The following is a 17,130-nucleotide window of genomic DNA, read 5'->3' on the forward strand; positions in this document are numbered from 1 at the left end:
GGGGGGGGGGTTGTTATACTGCAACTTAACTTTCTCTACTTTACTTATAGTTTAGAAAACACCTCTGTGAATATATTTATTAATTCTCATTAAAGCTATATCTTTATATATAGCTAAATATTTAGGGCAGCCTGCAACTAAAGACATTCTCAATGAATCTGTTGATTATTTTTTATGTTCATTATTAGTTGTTCAGTCAATAATAGAATAAGTAAGTATTTTTATAGCCAAAGGTTTGATTGTTAATATTATTATTACTCGTATTATTGTCATCTTTTTCTCACTATACTGTATTTTTCTTGCTGAAAACTGCTGCTGGAAATTTCAATTTCTTTGTGGGAGTCATCCCCAAAAGATTAATAAAAAGAAGTCCAATATCAGAAAATAGTGAAAAATGTCAACAAGTGTTTCCCAAAGCCCAAGATGGCGTCCTCCAATGTCTCGTTTTGTCCACAAATCAAAGATATTCAGTCTACTGTCACAGAGAATGGAAGAAACTAGAAAAATAGTCACAGTTCTGTAACTGGAAATGGAATCAGATAACTTTTTTTCTATAAAAAATTCCTCAAAACAGTATGGGATTAATTTCAGAGTTAACGTTTCATCTTTGCATTTTTTCCCCTTCCTGTTTTTACTACATTCTGTTTACATTCAGGTCATTCATTGTAAAACTGTCTTAGGGTGTGCCAAAAAAATTATTTTCCAATTATGGATCGATTTAAGCTCTACGGATTTAAAATAGATTCACATTTTTTCTTCTTCTTCATTTTGTAATGCCGTGTATACTATTACATGGGAAAAGTAACTAACTACATGTACTGTACATATTGTGAATCTTTATTTTTTTTAAATTGAGAATCATATTTTAAATGAAAAATATTCAATAGTGAGAATTCTGAATCGTGCACCCCCAATGGCTAACATGTGTTCTGAAGACGCACTTATGACTCATGTTTGTAACTTTGGGTTTTAGGTTTTAATCTTTTAAAGGATTTTTAAGAGGGGGGGGGGGGGGTAAAAATCCTAGATTTTTTAGGGTTGGATTTTACCATATGGTTCCAAATTGTTAATCCTGGGAAGCACTTTGTGTCTTTGTCTGTAAAAGGTGCTAGATTGAAGGAACTTAATAAAACCAAATTCGGATTTGAATTGTACTTACGTGATTTTAATTTTTATGGATTTTTCTCTTCAATACCACACACAGGGGGAGGGGAGAAGTGGACTTTTTGGCATGAGCCTGTCTCTCAGCCCCTACCACCATTATATCTGTCTGCTGGACACCTGAAAGTCTTATAGCCTCCTGTATATCAGCTCTCCTACACAATCTGGACTGTGGTCACAACATCTAATAACTTATTCCGTGAGATGTATGCGTTTGTTGTGTTATGGTTGTCTGAACTACAGGATACCTACAATGTCCATCGGGCTTCTTTCTTTCTTTCTTTCTTTCTTTCTTTCTTTCTATCGCTCGGGGGTGCCTGAGGCTTAAGAGTTTAATTGCCAACGCACACAAAGAGCTGAACTGTTTAACATAATCTCTGTTGAGATTACACAATCGATTACACTAGAATACATTGCCAATACATCACATAGGCTACTTATTACTTTACATACGCTCTATGATAACCATCAGTTGACCATATTGAACAGCATACATATTTCCACACAATGTGTACACAAAGCTATTTTATATATGGATATAGTTGCTCTCAGGATTCTACTCTGCACTACCTACTTACACTTTGTATATTTTTTATATTTTATATTTTTATATTTCATGTCAACACTGCAAAGGGGTTGGTTCAATCTCACTGCACAGGTACTGCACTTGTGTATAATGACAATAAAGGCTTTCTATTCTTTTCTTTTCATAATGAAAAAAACTGAGGTCTATTACAGTACTGCCCCCTAGTGGAGAAACGGAGTCAGCTATGGACTAGGGGCAACTGTAATGTAATTTACGTTTCAGTTATTAACCTTAGCTTTATGGGCCACTCATACTATCAGTCTACAAGCAATGTTGCATTAAAGAGAACAGCGTTAAGTGAAGTTTGGATTCAGGTGGAATAACTGCTAACGTTAGCTTCTGTAGCAGTTAGCTTCCCACGTGAGACAGTCGAAATGCTATCGATAGCTTCTTTTGTTGAATATGTTCAAACAAACAGAGTTTAACAATGGCAAATAAATGCATATAAAACAAAACCATGAGACATATTAGCCTCTTACCATCTCCAGCACTGGTTTCTTCTCGCCTTCCCCAGCCATGCTTCACATTCCAACTCGGTACGTCAATACAGACGTCGTTGAGTTTGCCCTCACCGCTGTCTGACAGGCAGGAGGCAGGAAGCAGGAAGCAGGAGGCAGGGCCTTGGGCCACAACAGGTGTTTATTTTTTGTTTTAGCATAAGCCAGGTGTGTGGTTAAAGGAGTAACGTTCATCAAATATTCGGAAGTATCTGACTTTATAAAGTTATATTGATGGGTAAAACTTGAGAAAAAAGTGTCTGTTGGGTAATGCACAACTTGGCAAAAACAACTAGCCTGCTCTCAGAAGGCCGCCAAATACTGGGGCTGAAAAACACCGTAAGACATACGTCTACGATGCAAACTGAAAAACATTGCATTTTTATATTCTCAATATTTGGAAAATAAATAAAATGTTTTTTTAAGGGGGTAATGGAGGAAAACGTAATCTCTCTACAACTGACAAACTGACACACATTTGGCCACAAACCCCCATTTGATACGATTTTGTCCCAGAGTCCCCCATCTGAGAGGATGTTTGCTGTTAGATGTTTTTATTACATAAAGTATGTGAAAACCATGACTAAATTAGTCAACATTCTGGCACTATGTTTCTAATGGATAGAATTACAGTAAAACATTGTTGGGGACCCATGGAAGCCTCTAAAAGTCCCTCAATTACCCACTTGGAAGTTATCCATTGCAGTAGCTTTAAGATTGCCTGTAAGCCCTTGAAAAGGGCTTATACCAACAAAAAATAAATAAAAATGTCGCCATAACATGACGTTTACATGAAAACATGTGACGACAGCACGGCATACCCGGAAGACATAAAATGTAGTTCTTAAAACGAAACAATACTATTGTGTGCTTGGCATAAGGAATGTGGTACACACTACATTACCCAGCATACGAGCGATATCGTTTTCCGGTCTGGAGGTCTGGGCGATTTGCAAAGCAGAGTAGAAGTCACTCGAAAGGGATTAGCGAGCTAGCTTGCTAGCAAATACATTTCTTCAGATGTTGGAAGCTGACGCTAAATTAGCTTCTTTGGACAGCGTTAACACATCGAGGTAACGTATTGTATTCTTTTTTATATCACTGTTATTGCGTGAGCTCCGTTGCTAGAGACTGGTAGTGGCAACGTTAACGGTATTGCGGCAAACGGCTAACGTTAACGTCAACGTTACCCACAGAACGCCGCGCTACGTTGGTCAACAACATTAGCTAACTAGCGAACTAGCCTGTTGTTTTCCAGCCACTTTCGTTTTCATTTCTCGTGAAAACTGGAATAACTTAATGTTGCTAGTAACGCTGTTTACCTTAGTGTCTACTAACGTTAGAGACGTTAATAATTAACAAACATAATTCCCCTTTTCTTTATGTTTTATCTGTTTCACCAGAATCTCCTCTTTCCCCCAGCCTCAAACTCTGCCAGTAGCAGCTCACCGTTCCTTTGTGTGTTGTCAGCGTGTAATAGAGCTGAAACACTAGCTGTTGCCATGGCAATCCTGTTTGCTGTGGTGGCTCGTGGAACCACCATCCTGGCAAAGCATGCATGGTGTGGGGGAAACTTCCTGGAAGTGACCGAACAGATTTTAGCCAAAATCCCATCAGAGAACAACAAGTTGACCTACAGCCACGGCAGGTAGGTCAAACTCACTTCCGTCACATAGCAGTCACACACCGGTAGTCTGTGGCTACATGGGTCTGCATGTCTTAATAATAATACAATGTACACTCTGTTGTTATTACACACTTCACACACAGGCCTGAATTGCACACACATACTCAGTACCTATACATGCACTAATGGAGAGATGTCAGAGTGGGGGGGGGGGGAGCTGCCCATGGAAAGGCGCCCTGAGCAGTTCGGGGTTCGTTGCCTAACTCAAGAGCACCTTGGGGGTGCCCAGGAAGTGAACTGAAAGTCCATACTTTCGGACTTGAACCAGCAACCCCCCCGGTTCCCAGCTCAACTCCCTAAGGGCTGAGCTACTCCCCCCCCCCTTAGTCTGCATTAGGGTTAGGAGGGTCCGTATCCCTCTAGTATGTACAAGGGGTGGTATGACCACCAGATAAGTAGCGTAAATGAAAGTGCACCATGGGTGTGAACAGTGGCACATTTACCTAGAGTGTCGTTGCTAAAATGCCTCTTATCTGCTGGACAAGTCATGACGGTAGACCTGCTTTTACTGAGTTCACAGACTCATTTGTTTGCATTTACATAATTCTGAAACCAGACAACTGTATAAAGTGGAGAATAATCCAATTATTACATTGTATGTTAAAACACTTCTTCAACGTGAGACCAGAAACCAGTGATTATCCTTGGTGTGGTAAAGTCCACAAGACTGAGGCGTTTTCTTACAGTATCAAGGATGTAATGGTGTCTATGCTCAGTGTGGGCTGCCGTATATTAGCACATATCATGTGACAAGCTCTAGATCCCTAAAAGCTCAGAGCTTACGGAGGGAACACACTGCAGGAAACCACAAACCGAAACATAGTGGCACAATACAATGTGTCCTCACTCAAAACTCCAGGGTCATTTACAGTTACAGCCCATTTACCACCTTTTTATATAGTCAATGTTTCCTTAGATATTTTACAGTGCATATAATGTAGTATATTCAACTTTGTACTTTCAACTGTATATCTAATGTAGACACATTTTTTTCTTTTTTTAGCTATCTCTTTCATTACATCTGCCATGACAGAATCATATACCTGTGTATCACTGATGATGTAAGTATATAAATGGCTCAGATATCTGTGTTTTTGTTTAAGGTAGAAGGGGCAAGTTGAGTGATAGATATGGAAGGTTAATTGAAATGCACTTTATAGTTGAATATGAAGTAGAGTTGAGTAACCCAGCCACTTGGAGAAACAGAAGTAAAGTTATGGCACCCAAATACATCTCCAAGTAATGTTTTTTAAGTAATCTATTGAGCCGATTACAACAGGAAGCAGGCCGATACACATTAAGAGTCACAAGGTAACATTATAGAAAGTCATTTTTCTGGAACTGTACTTAAAAAAATAACTCTTATATTGTATTTAACTTTTTTGAACTGAAGGACTTTGAGAGGTCCCGGGCATTCAGCTTCCTCAGTGAAGTTAAGAAGCGCTTCCAGACAACGTACGGGTCGAGAGCACAAACGGCCCTGCCTTACGCCATGAACAGTGAGTTCTCCTCCACACTGGCAGCTCAGATGGTGAGTAGGATAAGAGCCTGGCCTGACCATGTTGAGCAACATTCTCTTGTGACGGCCCTGTGACTCCCTTCTGCCTCTGTATTCACACATACAGATTTACAGAATTTCAAAACTATGCTTTTCCATTTCCATTGTCTTCTTTTGCCTTACCTTTCTTTCTGTAGAAACACCACTCCGACCAACGAGGGTCAGATCGTGTCACTGAGACTCAGATGCAGGTGGATGACCTAAAGGGCATTATGGTCCGCGACATAGGTGAGCTTCTCATGGGTTTCCCCATGCACTGTGAGGCTTTCAGAGCCGGATCACATGGAAAGATTAAGCTAGACATACCCCCCCCCCCCTAATGCATTAGTTATTAGGTGAATAACAAGATTACTTTTAACTGCCACATGATTACTTTTGCTAACTAATTTATGTACGTATTGCATCTTTCTTTGCATACTTTAGGCTTATTTGAAGGACCTGAGAGAAACCTTTGTAAAACCCCTCTTTGTTTTTATCTTCTTTTCCATTTGTCTTTTTTCCCGCTTTGCTGCAGCCAAAAGCATCCCAGAAAAGTTGTAGTGCAACCCTCATGGCTAGCTATCAAATGGAACCGGAAACTCATTTTCAAATTTTTTTACTGTACTTTTTAATAAAACAATAAATTAATTTAAAAAATACACACGTTTAGATAAAGTGTTTTTAAACATTTTGACCTTTCTCTTTTACTGGGCCCCCTAGTGGCAGATGGGCCCTAGGCTCTTGCCTAGAATGCCCTTGCCTAGTTCTGGGCCTGCTTAAAGTGCCCATATTATGAAAAAACCCACTCTTGCTTGGATTTGGGGCTATGAGGTAATAAGCAAAGAGTTATGCAATAATTTGATGGTTAAAAACTCTGATCAAAACTGATGTGAAGTGTGATTAGTGTCTCAAATGTCAGTCAGATTTCACCAAGCATTTGGCATGAATCTCCTTACACTGAGCCTTTGTGTCTTTTCACAGACCTGGTAGCTCAGAGAGGAGAGAAGCTGGAGTTGCTGATTGACAAGACAGAAAATCTGGTTGATTCAGTGAGTTTAAAGACAGATGTCTTTTTCCTGTTCATCCTACTTGTTTTCTGGTGCATGGTACTAGGAAGTATGCATTGTCTGTACTTTGGACAGTAATCCAGCAAGGCACTGACACACAAACATTGCCCCTGATGTGATTTTCTACTTTACCTACTCCATTTAGTCGGTCACATTTAAGACCACGAGCCGTAACCTGGCACGAGCCATGTGTATGAAGAACCTCAAGCTGACTGTTGTCATTGTGCTGGTATGCCTGGTGAGTATGGATGCAAAACAATGTAATTGATGAGGTGTTGGTTGTTAGTTGGATGCAATGAAATATGCTGGATTATTACTTATAATAAGTTTTATTTTCTCATTAACATATAAAATTAGAATACATTTTCAGCTATGATGAGGCTCAGTTGTCTAGTAAAATATTAAAGATCCCATGAAATGGTGCTTTTTGGATGCTTGTACATAGACCTTAGCGGTCCCCTAATACTGTATCTGAAGTCTCTTTTAAATAGACCTTAGTGGTCCCTAATACTGTATCTGAAGTCTCTTTTATATAGACCTTAGTGGTCCCTAATACTGTATCTGAAGTCTCTTTTATATAGACCTTAGTGGTCCCTAATACTGTATCTGAAGTCTCTTTTATATAGACCTTAGTGGTCCCTAATACTGTATCTGAAGTCTCTTTTATATAGACCTTAGTGGTCCCTAATACTGTATCTGAAGTCTCTTTTAAATAGACCTTAGTGGTCCCCTAATACTTTATCTAAAGTCTCTTATATATAGACCTTTTTATATCTGTCACTTTTGAGGAGGAGAGAAGGGGGGCAAGGTGGAAGTTGGGGGTTCGGTCTTGACCAGCTACCACTCTGCTCATTTCAAAGCCATGATGTCTCTCTCTCTCATGGGTGGGCCAAATTGACTGGGCAGGAAAGCGGAGAAAAGGGAGGTAACACTGCCCCTTATGACCTAATAAGGAGCAACATTCCAGATCGGCCCATCTGAGCTTTCATTTTCTCAAAGGCAGAGAAGGATACCCAGGGCTTGGGGGAACGCATATAAATGTTAAAAAACCTCATAAAAGAGAAATTGTCATGCCATGGGACCTTTAATAACTGTCCTCAGATGGCTCTACAGCGTTGTTTGACATTGACTTAACAACTGTGTGTTGCGACTGTACGGCTCACTGCATGGTTAATCAAACAGTGCCACAGGAAATGAACTTTGTGACTGTCCTCTTTTTAGGTGATCCTTTACATAATCGTTTCTGCTGCCTGCGGAGGCCTCAGCTGGCCCTCTTGTGTCAAATGAGAGGATAAAATGAAGATAAAAGAAGAAGGAGATACCAGGAAAAAAAGGAAGAGGGGGAGAAGAGTGCTTGCCAGTGGACACAAAGGGAAACACAACCTTCTTTCCTCTACTCCTCTAGCTTCAACATCCCCGGAAGACACACACTGCTGCTTCTTCTCCTGGCTCCTTCTTCACCCCCCCCCCCCCCCCCCCCCCGATAGTGTGCACATTCACTTGCCTTCTGTACAGCGACTCCCACCTCATACCCACACTAATGGACAGCAGCCATGTGGCCTAAAACTGATGTGGAACAGTAATCTTGTCTTATAGTTGTCTCTTACATCCATCCTGTCTCATGCACTTAGTGGCCTGTTGTATCAGTTTGCGACACTGTCCTATCTATTTATTTAACACTCAGACTGATAACAGAATGGAGCACAAAGATAGCAACAATTGCTTTGCTGCTGTCCTGCATTTCCTTTGATGTCAACAGATGTATGTGAGACCTGCAAGTAAAGGTAGCATGTTGCAGATCTATCAAGAAGGAATACAATACAGTGATTGGTCCTCCGTTACATAACAAAAACTAATTGTTGACAAAACTGATGCAGTACACAGTATGTCTCAATTGGCAAGTGTCTAACTAACCATATTGGTGGTGTGTGATGGATGCCCCTTTTTGCTGAGAAACAGATTTCCTTCACCTTTTATCACCTCGCAGAGTAGTATATTCTAAAATGTATGCTGTAAAATACCAGATATGATCATACAAATAAATATTGTAAATTTGATTGACATTACTGACTCAAAAGATGTAATTGTTCTTTTGAATTAAGTCTGATTTATCTCTTTTCCACTTTGATAGGAGACTTCCTCTCCCCTCTGCTATTTTGTCCCGTGAGCTCATATGTTCTTTTTGTTAACACAATGCACTTTTACATTGTATATAAATTGGCTTCCTGGCATCATATGGTTTATAATCATGTAATTATGAGTGTACATCCAGATTTTAAAAAATAAAATCTGATGTATCAAGTGGTTGATATCTTCAGATGGAAAACAATAGAGATTTGTGGCTTTCATTTTAGACTTCTGACATACAGTAATTACATTAATAAGAGCTTAACCGAGCAGGCAATTATCCTTTAATTAATTGATTGCAACTGTAAGTGACTAACGTTGGTGAAGCCAACTTATCAGTTTTGTAGTAATTCAAAGCAATACTTGAGTAAGTATGTTAAGAGAAAATGACTTTGGTAGAAGTCACCTTTTAGAATATTACTTGAGTAGAAGTCTTAAAGTATCTGATATTTACTGTACTTAACTATCAAAAGTGATTTTCTGATATTAAATATACTTCTATATTAGAAATAAAAAGTAAGAAAAAACTTGATCGTGAACTTTATGGCCAAAGGTGTGTAAGGTTATCTTCATCATCACTGTGGTCAGGATGGTCATGGGCTGTTACCATGGCGCGGGGCCTACACTAGGTGCTTCCTCCTCTTTTTCTTTAGTTTTTGGCCAACGGTTGTTTTTAAATTCTACTTAAGTACAGTAAAAAAAACACTGCAAGTTAGCACAAGTTCTAGCAAACAATTCATCCCTTCTACGGGGCAATATGAGCTGAACTCCGGTATGACCGGTCGGTAGGGTAAATCACGACAAAGGGAAACGACCAGGTGAAAACAATTGTTCATTAGCGCCTCGTCGGCGGCGCGCTCCCGTCGGTGCTGCTCGCTCCTGTGACAGGTAGCTAACGTTAACGTTACAAGCGTGTTGATTTTTAATGTCAAACTATGAGTTCTATCAACTTAGCTGACTAACGTTACTGCATTATTTAATTATTGGACAGTTGGTAAGGCAGTTTATATGTTTCTCCCACATATCTTACCTACTATAGTTAGGGTTAATATTTTCTGCTGCCTACGTTCAGCCTCTTGTCAACAAAAAGTAACTGTAGCGCCGGTGGGGGCTTGGTTGCTAACTAGCTAGCTAACATTAAGCTAGATAATTTTAGTGTTTATTGTCAACCGCTGTTTGCTGTGCTCCATTTACCGCTAAAATTCATGGTCGGAGTCCGCTATGTGTGTAACCTTTATTAAAGAACGCTTATGTAATAACTGGGTATTTTAACACAATACTAGCTTTTTGCCCACTCTTTAAAGTGTCGTAGGCATTACTGTGTTTAAAACCATGTTATTGACATGAAAGAGTCTTTTCCTTGCTATTTGTAGATGGATATGTTTACTCTTGATCTAATTATAGCTAACTGGCTGAAGAAGGGCTCACACGGGAGCCCTCCTTCAGTGGGGGGGGGGGTGAAGAACACACTACTCCAAACACACCCTGCTAAATTCAATAATTTTAATTTTGGCTTTAAAGACACGCATCTAACTACATGACTGCCCGTTAAAATGCTTGCACATAATTTCAACTATAGTCATTTTTTATGTATATAATTGTAATATGTTTGTGGTGTTAATCACACATTACTGCAAGTTTAAATCATTTAGGTTCTACAGGTTCTATACAGTACAGCCATACAACACCCCCAAACACTGTTCTCAAATGTGGAATCGAGAGCAAACCAGGATACATTGTCACTGCTGCTGACACATCTGACATGCCTCTTTTTCGCTAGATGACACCACAGCCACAGCTTTATCTTGAAAGCAGACTGACTAATGTTCTGACTTTTGAAATACAGTGCCATGTTACTCTCCCTAACCAGGCTTTTGTCCCCCTGTGTTTCACAGAGGATAGCGTTGTCCCTGCTATACTGGTTGGAATCCCCCAGCTTGACCTGCTGCCCTGCAGTAGTGCTGTGCAGCTCTGTGCCTGGCCTCTGGATGGCTGTCCCTGCAACTCGTAACTACTCACTGTATGATACTGAAATGTTCAGTCACCCATGCAAAGGCAAGGCCGTTTGAGCCTTTCTCCACAGTGCCTGAGGGGCTTGAGAAATAGAGGATCATTGTTCTGTTGATCTCACTTGGTTTTAAATGTATAATGCAATCTGAAGGCAGCAATTTGCATTAGATGGCCTTGTATCAAACAGCAATGTTGAAAATGCATTTGAGACAATTACAAAATAATTTCATAGTTCGACAAGGCTGAATGGGGTCTCAAAACGCAGGGTCCTGTAGACCACACGGTTGCAAGTGAGGGTCAGATATCAGAGGCCCGTAATCCTACTGGTTTTGAATGCAATGTATCCACTTTCAGAGTGCATACTGGTTAGGGTGCAACATGCATCACGGAGGTTTGAGGTCTGAATCTCGGACTGGATAGTCTAGAGCCAGCTTTTCCAAATTCTGCTGAAAATGGAAATGACTTATCCATTCTGGTTAACGAGACAAATGTACTTGAAGACCAGTGTCAAAATGTTTAGATTACATAACTACATCCACTATGTAGCTGATTTTACAGGATGTAAGACTCATTCTCAGAACTCTGAGGAGATAATAATAAGCGCTCTCTACACCATAATTTACATCTTGTCTCTAGTTAAGATTAGTCAGTAGTTTCCAGGGTCAAGGGCCCTGTATAGATTAAGCATAAATAGCATAGGTCTTAGGGGGTCTTAGACTGGTGTCAGGATCAAGTGTCAATCTGTTTGTGTACATGAGGCAGTGTCATCAGACAGTGACATCACTGAAGGGCTTATGAGAACTTGTCAGCTCTAAACAACGTTGTAAGTCTGACACATGGAGTCTGGTTGGGAACTGTCATAGTGTAACATTATCAAAGGAACCCAGGCCTCCCGCCGTTCTGCTCCCCTTTTCACTTATCCCTTACTAAAAAAGCAGCCTGATACATTCCCTCATGGAGGCACTTTGGCTGCTTAGCAACAGTGAATGCCAACGCAGGCCGTGGCCACTCCCCTAGAATTGGGCTCGGCATGGATAAGGTAACATGTTGCCTTCTTCCTTGCTTGCTCTCTCTCTCTCTCTCTCTCTCTCTCTCTCTCTCTCTCTCTCTCTCTCTCTCTCTCTCTCTCTCTCTCTCTCTCTCTCTCTCTCTCTCTCTGTTAACCTGGGACTGGAGCTCTACACTGAAGCACAGTCCTTAGCTGGACCTTGGCATGCCTGCAGTGGGGGAGCGTTGTGCAGTTACTCATGGTGTCTGACACTGTGGCTAGTTGGAGAGATTGCTGTCCGCTGCTGCAGTAGGCCTGCTGGACAAAGTCACGTTACCTCAGGGAGGGGAGGGGGAAAAACTGAATCTAATGCCTGCACAGGGGGCACCCTCATTCAGGCTCTGAAGTTACTGATGCACGGTTGACTCTGAGCACACGGAGGGAGGAGTTGCGGGACGATTGTCTGGCTGAAGCACACTCGCACACCACTGCCTGCCCAGTTGGTTGGAATTAGCGCTTTGGTAGGAAAGCAGTAATGGGATTGTCTCTGAGACGGTCAAATCAGCCCGAACAAACCTGCAAAAAGTGAGTAAACTGACATGAGGCAGACAACACAGCACACTGTGGAGGCATTTTCTTTTCCACTGTTATTATTGAATAGAGGGCAATAATGTCAGTATTGAGTTAGTTTATCCCATAGTTGATCCGATTTTTAGTCAAAGGTGTTGAAGACCCGTACTATTTAGTGGTTCAGTGTCTTGTAGCCTATTTTTGTGGTTTTGTTTTTCCATAAACATTGTCAGGTCATAGTTTGTCATAGGTGCAGTTGTGCTTTACATAACAAGTTAATGCCTAGTCACGATTTTAACCAGCCAAATCACTCTTCTTCATATTGTGTGGGAAGATACTGCAGTGGCGTCGGTTCCTGCCAAGGTTCAATGTGCACAGCAGTTTGACAAGGCTGTATATTTTATTTGACTGTACAGAGATTGCAAAATACAGTAAGGTGTGTTGTTTCTCTGCCTGTTAAACAAACCCATTATTCAGTCAGATATGGATAGTTGACAAAAGCAGAGCTGCTTTGATAAATCGTATCAGTATTAATGCCTAAAGTAAGGCATACTTAATATGAACACCTTATATTTATTGTGGCATATTCAAACTTTATTTTTTTAAATGTCATTTTACCAAAAGATTCCTTTAAGGAATAGAGAAGTTCTCAGATATTCCAGAGTGAGGACTTCATTTGGCTGTTGTCTCTACAGACTGAATATTGCTCAAATTCTAATTGCTCTATTTTCTAATAAACATTTTGAAGTGTGCATGTCTAGGTTGGTGCCAGAATTATAGCCGACAAAGTGTTTTTAATTTTTCTAGCGGTGTTTTGTCTAGAAAAACCTCAAAGCATATGAGTTGACACTTACTGAATTTATCATTTGTAGGTTCTGTTGAATATTGTGGTTGAGTAAATGTGCTTGCAAAAGACCAATCAATGCAGAAAAAAACTTGCCAGAAAGGCAAGCAGGCTGCCACTTAAGAAAGAAAACATGAGGTTAATGCTGTATATTATTCCCTAAACCATCTCTTTTTCTTTTGCTCTGGCAACCAACAGAAACCCTTGAACTCTGTTTTTTATAAACCAGGTTTGTGTTCTGCATTTTGTTGTGTGTTTCTTGGGAAGGTCATGTAGCTTCACTGATCCAGCCCCTGCTTCCTTAACCAGTATACTGGCTGCCTCATGAAGGCTGTCAGAATCACAGCAGATTCTGCACAAATCTTCTCCCAACAAACAAGTCATATGTTGGCGTTTCATTCACTATTTTGGGGTGATTGCAAGCAGGAAAGACGGACTATGCCAACTTGTTGCTATAGAAACGTGTTCAAGGGACAGTTCAACACAAAATCAAAATTAAATGTTTGTTATCCTTCCTCACCCATAGTGCTATTTATCAATCTAGATTTGCTTTAGTGTAACTTGCCCAGTGATGGAGATATTGGCTGAGAGACGACTGCCTTCTTTCACAGGTAATAGAACTAAAAGAAATTACATTTTCAAAACAATGTCTCTTTTTAGAATTTATGACCTGGTCACTCGAGATAATCCACAGAACTGTTTGTGAGCAGTATTATGTAGGAGACCGTATCCCCGCGCAGAAGGAAGTGTACTAATGGACGAGAGGCTCATGCCCGTGACAGCACGAGATGTAAACATTGATGGTGTCCTCTTTGGCTCCTTGTTGGCTATCTCAGGTGAGCTAGCAGTGTTTGTTAACAGTTACTGATCCGCAGAGGAGGACAAGCCTCTCATCCATAAGTCTGCTTTCTTCTGCGCGGTGATGCGGTTGGCGGGTGTAGTTCAGGAAAAATAAAATACTTCCTGTATTAAACTGCTCGGAACCAGATCTGTTTATTATCGTGAGTAACCGATCATGATTTCTGGAAAAAGACATTGCCCTTTCTTTCTCTCTTTATTTTTTGGCGCTTTGAGCATCACAAGCCAAGTGCCATCTAGTTCAATTAAATTCAAGAGAAGGCAGATATCTATGGTTGATATCTCCAACACTGGGATAAATGGCGCTACAGGTAGTTTAGCTCACGTGTTAAATGTTGTTTTGTGCACTGAGATCAGCATCTGGGGTCAGCATACTGAAACACTCAGGCAGTTGGTGACTTGATACTCTCCGGTGGTACATACCACAATGGTGCTTTTGTCGTAATTGCGGCTGGCAAGCTTAGAAGCCCAGTCGGCTTAAATAAATACAACAGTACACTACAAAGAAGTTTATCCTGCCGTTTACTTCTCATGCCAAACCCATGTTGGCTCATTTTAGAGTAGAAAACCATGGCTTGTAACTGCTGGTCCAACCTCACATTAAAGCTTTTCTGAAACCATGATTTAACAGCAACAGCAGGTGTGTCTGGCAAAATATCTTTAGAAAGGGTACAGATACTAAGGTAACGTTATCTTCAACAACCTAATAAAAACATATTGTAGCACAACTAGGAGATAATTTAGACAGATTTGGATTACTGCTGTATTACCTAAGCATGATCCTGATGACTTTTGCATTTTTCATTGAGCTAAGTCATAAATAATTTGAGTATCCAGCTACTGTTACAATGACCAATGGCTACAAATGCATACCAGGGCAAGCCAAAGCATTTTCGGAGTCTTGAGCTAAAGTTTACATGGGAATATCTGGGCACAAGCCTTTAGTGAAATTACAAAAATGTCAACATGCATTGCGTAGTAACATGGTAACAAATATTTGGCTATTTTCTCTCTTTTACAGACATCTGATCAACAAGATGGATGGAGGACTGTTCTGCTGAATGAATGTTTGGGCATTTAGAGCTACAGAATAGGCAACAAAGTTTTTGTCTGAACTCCAAAATGTCTAACAGGACATTTTCCATGGACCAAGTTGAGAGCACAGTTCCTCTGCCCAGCAGAGAAGCCCTCGCCCTTGAGAATCATGATAGCAACTCGCCACTGTCGCCTTCACCTGACTCCAACAGTAGTATTTCAAACCTGAGTGACAGAGAAGCCAACAGCTCCCCTGATATCAACATGCTGGAGGGCTGCCTCAGTGACAGCTCTTCTGTGGATAACTCCTACAACATCACCTTATCACGGGATAATGTATTCTCTGGCACGAGCATGAACCTGAACCAAAGTTTATTTGCCACACCTGATAATGGCAGTGGGAATTTCTGCAATAGAAATCTGAGTCTGACGAGCAACCATGAGACGGGATCAAATAACTATCAGACTTTCTATAAGAACACAGATGATAGAAGTAACAGAGCAGCGACGTCTCCAGACTCTGCTGGGAGGAGTTTAGGAGAGACTTCCCGTAGAGGATCCACTGAGAATGACTGCTGCTCCCTGAGCTCTGGGGAAATGGTTATAAGGAGCAACAGTTTTTGTCTGGAGGATCAGTCACCCTTGTTAGTCTCTTCCCTGGAGGAGTCATTTATCTCTCTGGCTGCAGGCAATCCAGCATTGCCTGTGGACTCTAACCAGTTGTCAACCACTCTGTCGCATCTCCACGAAAAATCCACAGAAAGAGTCATTGAGGAGAACGCAGTTCCTCCGTGTCTTGGCATGACTTTCACTCACACAGAGCTCCCCACGGAGGAAAATGATGAGGCAACATCCAACTCTCTTTTAGCTCTGCCAAGTGAGAATGAGATAGGTCATATGATGACCTTTGTCTGTGAAACGTCTCCTGCAGATTGTGGAAAAGAGGCTCAGTTTGTTGAAGCAGAGCTGTTGCCCCATTTCCCTGTAGCATTTACACCAGAACAAGGCAAAAACCTTGTGGCCACTATGTCGGCTGCGCAAGCCACTGAAATGGAGATTCATACTTCCACTCCAGTACAAAACATTGGGAACATGTTACCCAGTCTCCCCTCCTTTTCAGAGTCTCCCTGCACAGAAAACCCAGGCAGTCCAGGATTCCACCCTGTTAAACTGCAGCAAATCTCTATGACTCATAACCATTTGGTTGCAGGACTGGTGCCTTCAGACAGCAAAGTCAAGAAAACGGCAATTAAAAAGTTTCCCAAGTCAGACTTCAGCAGTGTAAAATCTAAAGTCTTGACAAGAAGCATGCATCAAATAGTGCCAGGCCCGGCTTCACAGCTCAAACCATCTCACGTTAACGTGAACAATAAACAAATTGAAGCACATAGAGTTGCAACTACCAGGTTTACTCCTGCCAAGTTGAGGAGTAGTACTGCAGTTGTCTCTACCACCACTAAAATGGTCAATGATGCTCAGCGGCGTGTGAATACAGGCTCTGCCAATTTGGGCACGACAATTATACAGTCATCTGGGCACACTACCGAGGATGGGCAGGAGAAAGGTGGAGCATCCACACCTTACCATCACCCTGCTGCAAATAACCATGCTTCAGCATTCCAATGCAGTAAAGCCAGCTCTGTAACAGAACAGGCAGCCTCAAGCCAAGTAGCAGATACTGCAGCACAGCATTCTGGCAACCAGACCTTCTGCTGGTCAGCCTTAGAAAAATCCCCTGATAAAAGTAAAAATGGCCAAACGGCTCACAAACCAGCTCCAATAAATGGCGTGTTAAACATAATTGACGTTGAGGCCGGCTCAGCTTTAGGTCAGGACAAGACTCCTGTGCTCAATATGCGGCCTCGCTGCTCATCTGAGAGCTCAGCAGTGTCCTCCAGGCCACCCAGGGAGAAGAGAACAACTCTAAAGTATTCTAATAGCTTCACCATTGTCAAAGCTAAGACCAAACCAGGGCACCTGGACTGCTCTTCTCGGAATAAACCGACCATTCCCACTGACACCACAAACGGACCTGCTGAAAACTCCACAAGAGAGGTTAGGAGGATCAGCCTGGTGGTGAGTATGCACTTTTAATGTGAACAATTAAAAATTCTGCAAGACTTTGTTACTTATTTTCAAGTAATTCTTATTCATGTTTTTGCG

General features: G+C 41.2%; 3 protein-coding genes across 7 annotated transcripts in view; 2 read left to right on the forward strand and 1 right to left on the reverse strand.

Moving 5' to 3' along the window:
• polr1d (RNA polymerase I and III subunit D) overlaps positions 1-2,500 on the reverse strand; it is a 5,124-nt gene extending 2,624 nt beyond the window's left edge. The window contains exon 1 of the mRNA XM_034883784.1: positions 2,227-2,500. Coding sequence (XP_034739675.1) covers positions 2,227-2,265 — 39 coding nt within the window. The 5' untranslated portion in view covers positions 2,266-2,500. The remainder of the gene's footprint in view (positions 1-2,226) is intronic.
• Positions 2,501-3,075: 575 nt separating this feature from the next.
• On the forward strand, positions 3,076-7,868 carry sybl1 (synaptobrevin-like 1). Of its 2 annotated transcripts, none has more exons than XM_034883782.1 (8): positions 3,076-3,317; positions 3,715-3,892; positions 4,935-4,992; positions 5,325-5,462; positions 5,627-5,717; positions 6,450-6,517; positions 6,681-6,773; positions 7,757-7,868. In XM_034883782.1, exons 2-8 carry the CDS (start codon positions 3,747-3,749, stop codon positions 7,820-7,822), a joined length of 660 nt encoding a protein of 219 aa, XP_034739673.1. In that variant the 5' UTR covers positions 3,076-3,317; positions 3,715-3,746; the 3' UTR covers positions 7,823-7,868. The 2 variants fall into 2 exon arrangements, with proteins under 2 accessions (XP_034739673.1, XP_034739674.1); XM_034883783.1 differs by having other exon boundaries at positions 3,112-3,317; positions 3,667-3,892.
• Positions 7,869-9,355: 1,487 nt separating this feature from the next.
• The window catches only part of mtus1a (microtubule associated tumor suppressor 1a), a 28,925-nt gene continuing 21,150 nt past the window's right edge, over positions 9,356-17,130 (forward strand). The window contains exons 1-2 of one of the 4 annotated variants that reach the window (XM_034883539.1): positions 9,356-9,550; positions 14,954-17,043. In XM_034883539.1, the coding sequence (XP_034739430.1) occupies positions 14,998-17,043 (2,046 nt within the window). In that variant the 5' untranslated portion in view covers positions 9,356-9,550; positions 14,954-14,997. Of the gene's footprint in view, positions 9,551-11,859; positions 12,246-14,879; positions 17,044-17,130 lie in introns of those variants that run through there. The other 3 variants (XR_004658231.1, XM_034883537.1, XM_034883538.1) reach the window with 3 other exon arrangements.

This window comes from Etheostoma cragini, chromosome 10 (assembly GCF_013103735.1).
Source record: "Etheostoma cragini isolate CJK2018 chromosome 10, CSU_Ecrag_1.0, whole genome shotgun sequence".
Lineage (NCBI taxonomy): Eukaryota > Metazoa > Chordata > Actinopteri > Perciformes > Percidae > Etheostoma > Etheostoma cragini.

Bases quoted from the DNA above. Each gene is read 5' to 3' on its own strand.
- sybl1 (XM_034883782.1), top strand. From the start codon at position 3,747: ATGGCAATCCTGTTTGCTGTGGTGGCTCGTGGAACCACCATCCTGGCA. The intron at 5,463-5,626 runs GTGAGTAGGATA...TTCTTTCTGTAG, and splicing joins CCACACTGGCAGCTCAGATG to AAACACCACTCCGACCAACG. The intron at 6,518-6,680 runs GTGAGTTTAAAG...TACTCCATTTAG, and splicing joins CAGAAAATCTGGTTGATTCA to TCGGTCACATTTAAGACCAC.